The following is an 11,159-nucleotide window of genomic DNA, read 5'->3' on the forward strand; positions in this document are numbered from 1 at the left end:
TCTGTATGGTAATGAATAGATCTCTCTCTCTTCATTGTAATCTCTTTCATTGTCAGTCACAGTCACTCTTCACCAGAGCATATCTGCCTGTAAATGTTCAAATGTGAAGGAAAGACAGGGTACAAACAAGCTAAAATAAGAAAAGTGTGTTTCTACATATAGTTAGGTAAATCTGTTGAGTTAAAGAAATCTAGCACTAAGTTACAAGTTTACAGCACTTGAAATGCCAATGCACAAAGTCACAACAAGATGGAGACTTAAAACTCCATCATACAAGTCAGTGATAAGATACCCCACCACTACATCCCTAAAGCCCTTCGAGCCCGTCGCTCAGGCCCAGATTGACCTGAGTTCCATCCGCCTACACACCTCGTTGCTTAGCATCCGAGTAGTTGGATGGACACACACTGTCTACCCTGATCTTCGGCAATGAACTCGCAGGGTTCTTGTACGAAATCTGAAACCGCACTCCATCCTCACTGGGCATTTCGCCTGTCAGTGTCTTCACAGCGAATTCAAAGCAAGGATCAGACCAGATATCACCACAAGGAAACAGAGACGAGCAGCCTGGCGTCTGATCAGTTGACGCCAAGGAAGATACTGGATTCTCATCAACTTTGTTCAAATCTTCAATTGGTATAGCACCGGTCAGAGTTTTGATTGCAAACTCGATGCACGGATCCATTAATAGGTCCTTCATAGAGGCGTCCAGATGTTTTTCATCCTTTTGATCTTTGTGGCAGACGGCTCCAGTGCTTTTGTGCTTTTCAGGAGAAATATTTTCGCAAGGAATGGTTTCTTTCTGCTCATCATTGGTCGGATTCTCTGTTATACATTGCTTGTCTGAGTCTGCTGTACCAATTTTTACAGAGGTATCCATCTCTGGCTCATTAGATTGCACAGATGTACCATCATTTTTGATGGAATCCATTTCTTCTTTGCTTGATACTCTAGCTGAAGCCTCATCCTTGGCGCTGCTCTTTACCTCCGCTGGTTGATTGGCTTCCAAATGAGCAAGTCTCTTTGAAGTTCTACGAGGTAAATTGCTCATCCATTTCCTTTTTGTGTTTTTGTTCTTATTTTGACGCGCTAGATCTTCACGCTGCTGACTATCTTCCTTGTGATTCTTCTCTTTTTCTCTTTGTTCTGAACCGTTAGTTTCCGGGATATTCAAATTGTTCTCAGCAGCAATTGTTGAGCCTGCAAAGATAATTTCCAAACAACTATTAGAAGACAAACAGTCTAAATATCTATTAGAACATGAAACTTTGTGTAGTGAAATGTGTGAGCTTGCAATACAGAAAATGTATAATCGATTTCCTGAGACAACACAAGCTGAGGAAGCAATACGGACACTGACATGAGCAAGATGAAGTTAAGCGAAGTTGAAGAACTAATGCATACAATGAAGCTTTATGAAGAAGTTGAGGTAACAAGTAGAGAATATGGTGAATGCATATCGAGACAGGATCCCTGAACTTCAGAAATGCAATCTGGCAATGTCAATTTGTTCTGAAACACACCAATAGCTATATTATTCACCTGACCGTAAGGCATCTCCTTCAGTGTCAAGTTTTAGTTTATTGTAAACAAATCTCCCACGCAGTCTTCTTCCAACATTGTGTTGTTCGTTGCCATTTTCTTGCGGTAGCTTATATTGAAGTTTCTCAGTCCCAGAATCATCTTCTCTACAGCTTTCCTCTACAAGAGGCTTTACTATGGTTTTCAGTGCAGCAGCATCAGGTCCTGCAATTGTATTCATCAGTTGAGCCAAAATACAACGATCGAATTGCAGTTCTTTACTCACTTTCATGTTGATCATCCGCCCATTCACAAAAGAATTATTAGTGCATTCTCATGGTTCTAAATCTAAAAACACTGCATATATAGCACAAAAAATGCAATTTTACACTACCACTTCCACAAAATAGTGATGTTAGATGGTAAGTGTATCCAACAGCAGGGCAAAAAGCAGAATTTTGAAGCTCTATATAGGCTATGGAACTCACCAAAAGTTGTACTGAAAAATTTACAACCAAGACAAAGCGCCTAACATTAAAAACAATCCATGTAAGCACTTAGCTACTTTGGTGTCAGCTAATTTCTTAATCTCATTGTTCTATAGCAAGTTGATTCACTCTGTTCACCTACTGTAGCATATCAGAGAGCGTAATTCTGAGTAAATCAATTTCTAGTTGCTCCACTCTACAGTCCTGGGGCACATATTTAGGTTATTAATGCAGCAAACATTACCACAGTATCATGCAAAAGGGATCATAAGTCAATCACACAACCTTTTGTGTCCAAACTTCTTGTCTCAAATTAGAAGAATGCATATCTTGATAGATAAACTTGATCAGCGAACATTTTCAGTTTCTATTTGCATCCTTTGATTGAATTAACAGTTCTATGAAAGTATTGTGACAATTGTTGCAAATCTTTTTGACACTCCAAAAAATTTGCATTCCACAGATATAAATAAACCCCATTCTAATAGGTGAAAGTGAATCTTTTGTGCAGCCAATGAACGGTGGAAAGTGAACTATGCTGTAAGAGCTTTATGCGGATAAGTATATTAAGTTGGTCTAGTACAATGCACAAGGATAGGCTCAACACCTGACTTTATCCTTTCTCCACCAGTCATATTTTTATCTCCTTTCTTGCCAACCGGCCTCTGTCCTTTAGCTTTGGCAGGCGACTAGGTACAAACCAAGCCAAGTCAAATGTAAAGTTAGAGAATTCTGAGAATAATGAGATTTATAAATAAAAAACTAAAACTCAAAAATATTCATGGATGCCCCAGACACCAAATATAAATAGTCTGCCAGTGTGATGCTGTGGCAACATTAACATGAACATGTCACTAAAAATATCTAACTTCATAGAGAAAAAAACAGGCAACAATTAAGGAAAAGAAACAGATGGAAAGCCCACTAACAGATGGAGAATGATCCACCAACTCCATGCTCGTGCAACCTTTGTCATCTGGTTTGGACTCCACCTCTACTGAATCCTTGGATTTAAGATGGCGATAAACTTCTTGCATGGAGCGAAATAGACGGCCACTAATAGGATCGGTGTAATACTGCAAGAATTATTGATACAAGAAAACAAGCAGTTCAAGAGCACCATCATTTGGCCATAAAACTGGATAGTGGATACAGTTCGATGTAGTATAGAATCACAATGATTTGAGAATATGAAGGTTACTAAGGAATGTTACCGTGTCTGTCCGGATCTTGCCTCTAGTCTTTTTCCTCCTGATTTCTTTAATCCACCCTGGAGGTAAGTTTTCTGCCACGGCCTTTTTGATGTTAACCTACAATTTTGGGACAATAAGGATGAGAGACATGTAATATAGGAGAACATATATACAAAATTAAATAAAATATTAAGCATTATAACTTTATGTCACTGCGGGTCCACCACATATAGATACGACACTTCGTAAAAGGACAGGACAATGAACGATGACTTTTATTTTCGTGAAGTTATGGTTAAACAACTCTAATTTCACAAAGTAATGTACGATACAATTCTAGTGGGCATTTACCTTATTTATCTCTTTGTGTTTTGACGTTTTTATGGAACTCTTGAGATCTTTCAGATGCCGAAGAACCTCTGGCTTCGAGTTGAACGTGAGGCCAATTGAGGGATGAATGTAATACTGGAGCAGATCCAAATAGAACACAACTCAAAACAAGTAAGGGGTCAAAGATTCACGACAGTCATAGTAAAGTTGGTAAGACTTGCTTTTGAAATGAATGACAGCAACATATCTAATTAGAGTGGCCAAACTTCGTTGCATGTTTAGAACATCACATCACTAAGAAATGCAAACCCACTCAAACCAACCTAAATTCTTTTCATTAGGTCAAAAACTACCAAGAAACCATGTCCCTGACATGATAAAGAATTAAGTAGAAAAGAATGGGAGCAAAATCCAAAAATCAGTTGTGTGAATAATCTACTAAGTAGAATACCATACTAGGGTTAGTTAATACTATAAACACATTATAGAAAAATATATAAAATTCACAAAAGGATGTAATGGATGGTAGCATTTAATTAGATCCAACAGCCATAAATTGGAAGTAGTTCAGTGTGAAAGCTAAAAGCGCTAAAATATGCATCTAGGGAAAAATGTTGAAGTGGTTCAGAATCAATGATTGTCATCACCCAAGGGTCAAATAGAAATTATATGTGTTGCATCTATTTATGCTCAAGATTTGACCTATTTAATCTTTTGAGTCAGTGTTTAAGTGATTTTCAAGAATGAAGTATTCCATGGAAGCATCCATCGACATGGAAAACATTTATGTATGCTAGTCCTTCCAAATTTTAGAATTATCTATTACTACTTCATATAAGCTTAGGAAGCCCTTGTACCTCCTTCCCTCTTTGCCTTCCCCTTTTACAAGCCCACGCTGCCCTACAAGGCAAGTGGTGAGCACAGCTCTCAAACATGAAAGAAATATAAGTCAAATCAGTTGAGAACTTTCACCCACAACCGCCCCCCCTCTCTCTCTCTCTCACTCACACACGCAATACATACATTGAAAGTCTGAAGTCTGAACTCTACACTAGTTTTGAAGGAATAAACTAACTTCGAGATGTTGGATTTCTTAATCTTTCAGCAAGAACACAGTTTTGCTTGATGTATCCCTTAACATATTAGCTCTAAAAAGGTTTTTCACTCAATAGTTCGGTAATGACGGAGAATTAGCTAATACAGTATAATCAAAACAAAGACAGTTTTGTCCAATATGACATCAATGATGGATTGTTTGCATGATCTTTCTTGTCCAAATTACCATGGAAATGAATGCAAGGCCACAATATTACCGAACTCCAGATCAGAAATAACACTCTATTCTAGCCTCTCATAACTCAAATATATCCTCTTTGTTACCGATTCAAGTGCTAGAACACAAAAATGCATGTATCAATATATCATGGGGCTTCTTTTTGTATTAAACAAACCAACTCTCTTATCCTTCCACACGAAAACTAAGTTGTGAAGCATCATAAAATTAATTCAAGAAAAACTAGTCTTTACCTAAGCAGTAAATAAAAATACAAAGCTCAAGTGACAAAAGGGCAGCTGAGGGAATCTCCAAATTAGAACAAATTTACCTTGTCTTTCTTTCCAGAGCTCCGGCGTTTGACGCGGACCTCCCAATCGGCGGGTAGCCACTCCGGATGCTCACCACCCATTTCACAAGTTGGGATTTTGAACAAACCAAGAGAAAGAAAGATTGAAAAATCGAGAAAAATAAATACTAAACGATCCTATCCAAATATGAAACAACCACGCAACTTTACTGGTGCCACTAAGATCCAGTTTGAGTTGAAAATCTAGGTGATTGTTTCTGGATGAAGAAAGAAGGGGAAAACGGCAGAGAAGAAATGGAGTTAATGGAAGTAGTGGAGTTGTGAGAAAATGAAGAAAATGGACAAACAGATGCCACAGCCACGTGCATTCCCACAAAAGAAAAAAAATTAGTAAATTAAAATAAGATCCATGACCATTTCATGGCAAGAGCACGGATGTGGGCCCGAACCCACTTTTATTATTTTTTTACTCTCTACTCTTAGGCAATAGCACAACACTCACATCTATGCTCTTCTGCAAGGACATGCTCAAGGGTTCCACCATTCTATTATTCAATTTAAATAAAAATATTTCCACAATATTAGAATACATTAAAAATACCCGAAATACTATTACAAATTACTAAAAAATTAAAAATTACATAATTCAAATCCTAAAAATTAAAAATTACATAATTAAAATCCTAAAAATTTAAAATTACATAATTAAATTTATAAAATTAAAAAAACCCACTACTTGTGGCCGAATTTCGCCCAAATGTGTTTGATTAGATCTTCTTGTAGCTCAGTGTGGGTTCGGGTATCGCGCATTGTGTGCCTTGTTTCAATCCTCTCGCCCATCGTCGTATGCACACCTCGGCGTGGGGGAGACCTCGTGGTTGAGCTTCCAGCTTCATCCTCGTCGTAAAAGTTGGCCGCCCTCGGTTCTTCGTCAGCTATAATCATGTTGTGCAAGATAATACACGTGTACATGATATCGGCGATATTGTTAACGTACCACATCCGAGATGGGGCCTTCACAATGTTGAATCGACCTTGAAGGACCCCAAAAGCTCTTTCGACGTCTTTCCGAGCAGACTCTTGACGCTGCGCAAAAAGAACTCGTCTCGGGTCTTTCAGATTGCTGAACGTCTTCACGAAAGTCGACCAACTTGGGTAGATACCATCGACGAGATAGTAACCCATGTGGTATGCATTTCTGTTGATGGTGAAGTCGATCGTCGATGCTACACCATTCAAAACATCATTGAAGAGTGGTGAAGAATATAGCACGTTCAAGTCATTGTTGGATCCGGCAACACCGAAATATGCATGTCAAATTCATAGGCGGTGGTCGGCGACCGCTTCAAGGATAAGCGTTGGGTCGCCGCCTTTGTGGCCGCTTAAGTATTGCCCCCTCCAAGCAGTTGGGCAATTCTTCCACTTCCAATGCATGCAGTCAATGCTGCCAAGCATACCTGGAAAACCGTGGACTGTTTCGTGAAGATTAAGCAACCGTTGACAATCATCGATGGTGGGTGCCCGAAGGAATTCCTCACCGAAAGCAGAACGAACGTCGCCGCAAAAATTTTTAAGGCATAGGATTCCAGTTGACTCACCCACATGCATATACTCGTCGAAGAGGTCAGCCATTTGCCCAGTAGCAAGTTGTCGGATGGCACAAGTACACTTCAGCAACGCCAAGAGACTTTGTCTACCGGTTGCGTCTCTAGTTGATTGAAAGTATTTAACACGGGCGGACATTGTGTTGACAATACGCATAAACTACCGTTTTGACATGCGAAGACGGCGCCGGAAGTAATCCTCCGGAAACCGCGGCTGGTCGGAAAAATAGTCGGCAACGAGCCTTTCGTTGGCTCCCTCCCAGTCACGAGGGATGTAGTGGCGAATTGATCTAGTTGGTCGAGGAGGAGGGGCGGGGGTAGTGGCGGCGACATAGGCTTCATAGGCGACACGATATTGTTCATAGTATTCTTGTTCTTTGCGCTCCGCTTCAGCCATGATATCGATGAAATCCATTTTTAGAGAGGGTTTGAGTGAGAGAGGAAGATGTAGATGAGTTGTATGAAAAAATATGAATGAGAGATGATTTGATGTGAAAAATGGAAGATGAATGTGTGTATTTATAGATGATTTTGGGAATAAAAAAATAAAAAAAAATTCAAAAAACCGGTAATAAAACGACCATATTTTTTGGAATATGAAAATATATTTTTTTAATTTTTAGTATTATTTTTGTTTTTTTTTTAAAAAGAAAAAACGAAATTGGCAACGGCATTGCCGTTGGCTAATCAGGAAGCGCCGTGCCAGCGGCAAGAGCGCACGACGAGCAGGGCGGTGCCGCGCCAGCGGCACGGACGCACCGCTGCTGATGCTCTAATAGTTAGTGTTGTGAGATTCCCATAAATTCAATTATTAATTCATAGGCGATAAATGCATAAAAAATTAATTCAAAACTCATCTAAATTGAGTTTTCAGACTACATGCAAATTACTGTTATGATTTAGCTCATACTGTGTCAATTGATACAATTTTGTTGGTTAATTTGGGTTTTATCCGTTCCCTCTCTGTCGCTGATCAATTGCTTGCACATCATACCCACTTCTATTTCCATAATTTGAAAATTCACATTTTCATTTAAGTTAGGGGTGTGTTTGCTCATGGTCATTCATATCATGTTACTTAAACACCATAAACACTTTTCTCTCTCTAGAGTTGGAAGATTTACAATTTCGTCAAAGTTATAAGTGCGACTTTGCTCATATTGTGACAAGTGATACAATCTTATTGGCTACTTTGGATTTTTGTCCTTGTCTTAGCCATCAATGATCAATTACGTGAACATATAAAAACTTTGAGAATTTTGTTTCGCACTTAATTACTCTCACATCTAAACTAACCAAAAATTGTGATTACTTTTGAAAATGGTATAATCAGATGGATAACTTGTTGTATAAATAACATTTACAAGTAATCTTTCTGATTGGTGCTCACTTGGTGTAGTCATATCAACAATTCAAATTATTCAAGAAAAAAGATAATGAAAATACCTGCATAAATTAAATTATTGGCTGTCTCAATCTTGATTAATTATTTAATTTGTCTATGTTAACATGAGCAACCTGAAAAACCTGTTACCATTTTTTCGTAAACATTATTTATTTAAGATAGAAAATAGCTAATGACAGCAGTTTACTTACCTAATTCAATTTAATGTTGCCATTGATTTCAATGTCAGCAGCCATACATACCTGCTATTACTAAGCTCAAAACTAGCTACATAGGGCAGGCTTCTATACCATCACAACAGCCGCCATTGGCCACCAGTTCGCCACCCTAAGCCGGCTGTGGCCGAGGAAAATAAGGTAGCCATCAAACACACAGACAATCACATTAATTCTTGGTTTCTAGCTACCAAACTAAAGAAAGTTTGGTACCTTTAATGGCCTCGGTAGATATCAAGAAAACAGAATATTGACCTCATAGATCATTTACCAGTAACATTGAGAGCATGTTATTCATAGCAAGTGAAGGTTACATTCAAGTGGAGATGTGTAGAAACGAAAGAGGAGACGAAAAACAATGCTTCTTAAGTTACTCCCTCCGTCCCCGAATAAGAGTCGCTAATTTCCTTTTTGGGCCGTCCCCCATTAAGAGTCACTCTTCATTTTTACCATAAATGGTAGTAGGTCCCACATTCCACTAACTCACTCCACTCACATTTTATTATAAAATCAATATAAAAAAGTGGGTCCCACATTCCACTAACTTTTTCAACCAACTTTTCTTTACATTTCTTAAAACTCGTGTCCGGTCAAACAACGACTGCTATTAGGGGACGGAGGGAGTATTATTCAGTATACCTTTAATGCCTATGTCTACAACCTTTATGTGAAACAAGGATATATTGCAGTTAAATGGTGATGGAGGATCACTCTGTTTCCTTTTTGTCCGACTCACGAGCAATCTCTGTTGCCTCCTCGGGTGCAACTTCACCGTTAGCAGCAACAGCAACCACCTTGACAGTTCCAACCTTGACATATTTGCTCATGAATTTGTATTCCCAGTCTTGCAAGGCTTCGAGCTCATACGAGCCCAAGCCAGTAAGGTCACCGTTGAGATCCTTGGCCTCAAAGGACATCTTTGCAAGAGCTCGACTAGCATCCTTTCCAGCAAATAGGGCGTACGGTCCACCTGGTCCGTAGAACATCCTGCAAAGGTCAAATTCATCCTCATCAGACCTCCAAAAAGCATTTCCACCAACAAATTCTAGCTGATGATGATTCATTTGCAGATTCATATGACAATTATCTTGATATTGAGAGTAATTGTACTTTATAGCAATTGAATTTGCAATTGGAAATTCATCAAAAAACCTAATTTCATCTTCTAACAAGCTACCTAATCAAACACTCCGCTTCCAAAATCAATCACAATCAAAGTTGACTAGTAAAAATTGGAGAAAACGCAGAGGAAATACGGAAGAAGGAAAGCTTGATACCTGCTTTGGGAGACGTCGTAGATCTGGCCCTTGATCGCCATGAGCAGAGGCTTACTTGAATCAGAGCCGTCGTACTTTTTGAGCTCGTCGGCAGTGACCTCACCAAGCTGAACTGGAGGAGGTAGAGGCTTCACATCCTCTTCCGACATGCTAGAACTGTGATCAGCATTCCCTGCATCATCGGAGGAACCGAACAGAACTGAGAGCAGCTGGTAGAAGGCAATGGCCACGGAGATTGCTGTGAAGAAGGCCGCCGGCGTCAGACCTGTGTATACTGTGATTGATTCTTTCAGAGCCTCCCACAATTGCACGGCCATCGCTTCGCAACAGAGAGAGAGAGAGAGAGAGAGAGAGAGAGAGAGAGAGAGAGAGAGGGAGGAGAGGAGAATTTGTGTTGGTGTTGTTCTTCAATGGTGAAGTTTGGTTTTTTATAGTCTCACTCTCAGACTCGGCACTCTGGTCAGTCAAGGACATCAATGTGGACTGTTTTATTATTTAAATATTCATAATAAATATATATACTCCTTAAAAAGGACAAATGAATTCAAAGTAAAATAAAATGAATTCAAAGTAAAATAAAATGAAGCTTCCCCATTTCAACGTTCAACCATTGTAATGAATTCAAAATTTTCAATTAAAGCATCCGCAATGGCGGACATCAACGCGGAATTCCCACGGACGTGCCGGAATTTCGTGACGGACGTCCGCCATTGTGCATACCGGGCGCGGATACGGAATTCCGAGGAGGACGTCACAGATCCGCGGAGTTTAGCGGAATTCCGCGCGGAATTCCGTCCTGACATCCGCCATTGCGTGGACTGTCACAGAATTCCGCACGGAATTCTCGTGTGTTGCATTAAATGTTTTTTTTTCTATAAATACATCTCGTTGAACTTCATTTCATTCCCGACGACAGGGAATCCGAGGAGTGAGGAGTCGGTTTTTATTTAAAAAATAATGTACTTTTTTTTAATCAAGTACTCCCTCCGTCCCCTAATAGGAGTCGTTGTTTGACCGGGTACGAGTTTTAAGAAATGTAAAGAAAAGTTGGTTGAAAAAGTTAGTGGAATGTGGGACCCACTTTTTTATATTGATTTTATAATAAAATGTGAGTGGAGTGAGTTAGTGGAATGTGGGACCTACTACCATTTATGGTAAAAATGAAGAGTGACTCTTAATGGGGGACGACCCAAAAAGGAAATTAGCGACTCTTATTCGGGGACGGAGGGAGTACGTTTTTTTAAATAAAGTGGTTGAATTTTCTCCGTATTCATGTCGAACTTTTTAATTCCGTACATTGTTTAATTCCGGAAAGTGTTTAATTTGTTAATTTGTTAATTTTGTTTGTTGTGGGAATTCCGTCGGGAATTCCGCAGGGAATTCCACCACTGTGCAGCGAGAATTCCGTATGACGTGGCAGAGCAGTGAGGAGTCCTTATAACGTAGCATGAGGTGTTTTTAGGAATTATGCGAGAAATTATGCCGGGACATCCGCACCACTGCGGATGCCCTTACTAAACATATAACATGCCAACCCCTCGAC

The 11,159-nt window shown here is 39.4% G+C and overlaps 2 protein-coding genes and 1 long non-coding RNA gene across 3 annotated transcripts; all 3 read right to left on the bottom strand.

Annotated features, from left to right (window-relative positions):
* Positions 1 to 136: 136 nt before the first annotated feature.
* On the bottom strand, positions 137 to 5,468 carry LOC121780230. The gene is made up of 7 exons (XM_042177768.1): positions 5,137 to 5,468; positions 3,554 to 3,667; positions 3,224 to 3,319; positions 2,939 to 3,085; positions 2,617 to 2,698; positions 1,543 to 1,746; positions 137 to 1,200 (listed from the first exon to the last, which is right to left on the bottom strand). Exons 1-7 carry the CDS (start codon positions 5,215 to 5,217, stop codon positions 362 to 364), a joined length of 1,563 nt encoding a protein of 520 aa, XP_042033702.1. The 5' UTR covers positions 5,218 to 5,468; the 3' UTR covers positions 137 to 361.
* Positions 5,469 to 8,012: 2,544 nt separating this feature from the next.
* On the bottom strand, positions 8,013 to 8,832 carry LOC121780232. Its single transcript, XR_006045985.1, has 2 exons — positions 8,316 to 8,832; positions 8,013 to 8,246 (listed from the first exon to the last, which is right to left on the bottom strand). It is a non-coding gene; the product is annotated as an uncharacterized LOC121780232 (long non-coding RNA).
* A 23-nt stretch (positions 8,833 to 8,855) lies between these two features.
* LOC121780231 (membrane steroid-binding protein 2-like) lies at positions 8,856 to 10,023 on the bottom strand. Its single transcript, XM_042177769.1, has 2 exons — positions 9,617 to 10,023; positions 8,856 to 9,326 (listed from the first exon to the last, which is right to left on the bottom strand). Exons 1-2 carry the CDS (start codon positions 9,931 to 9,933, stop codon positions 9,047 to 9,049), a joined length of 597 nt encoding a protein of 198 aa, XP_042033703.1. The 5' UTR covers positions 9,934 to 10,023; the 3' UTR covers positions 8,856 to 9,046.
* Positions 10,024 to 11,159: the final 1,136 nt, after the last annotated feature.

Source organism: Salvia splendens, chromosome 19 (genome assembly GCF_004379255.2).
Source record: "Salvia splendens isolate huo1 chromosome 19, SspV2, whole genome shotgun sequence".
NCBI classification, from domain to species: Eukaryota; Viridiplantae; Streptophyta; class Magnoliopsida; order Lamiales; family Lamiaceae; genus Salvia; species Salvia splendens.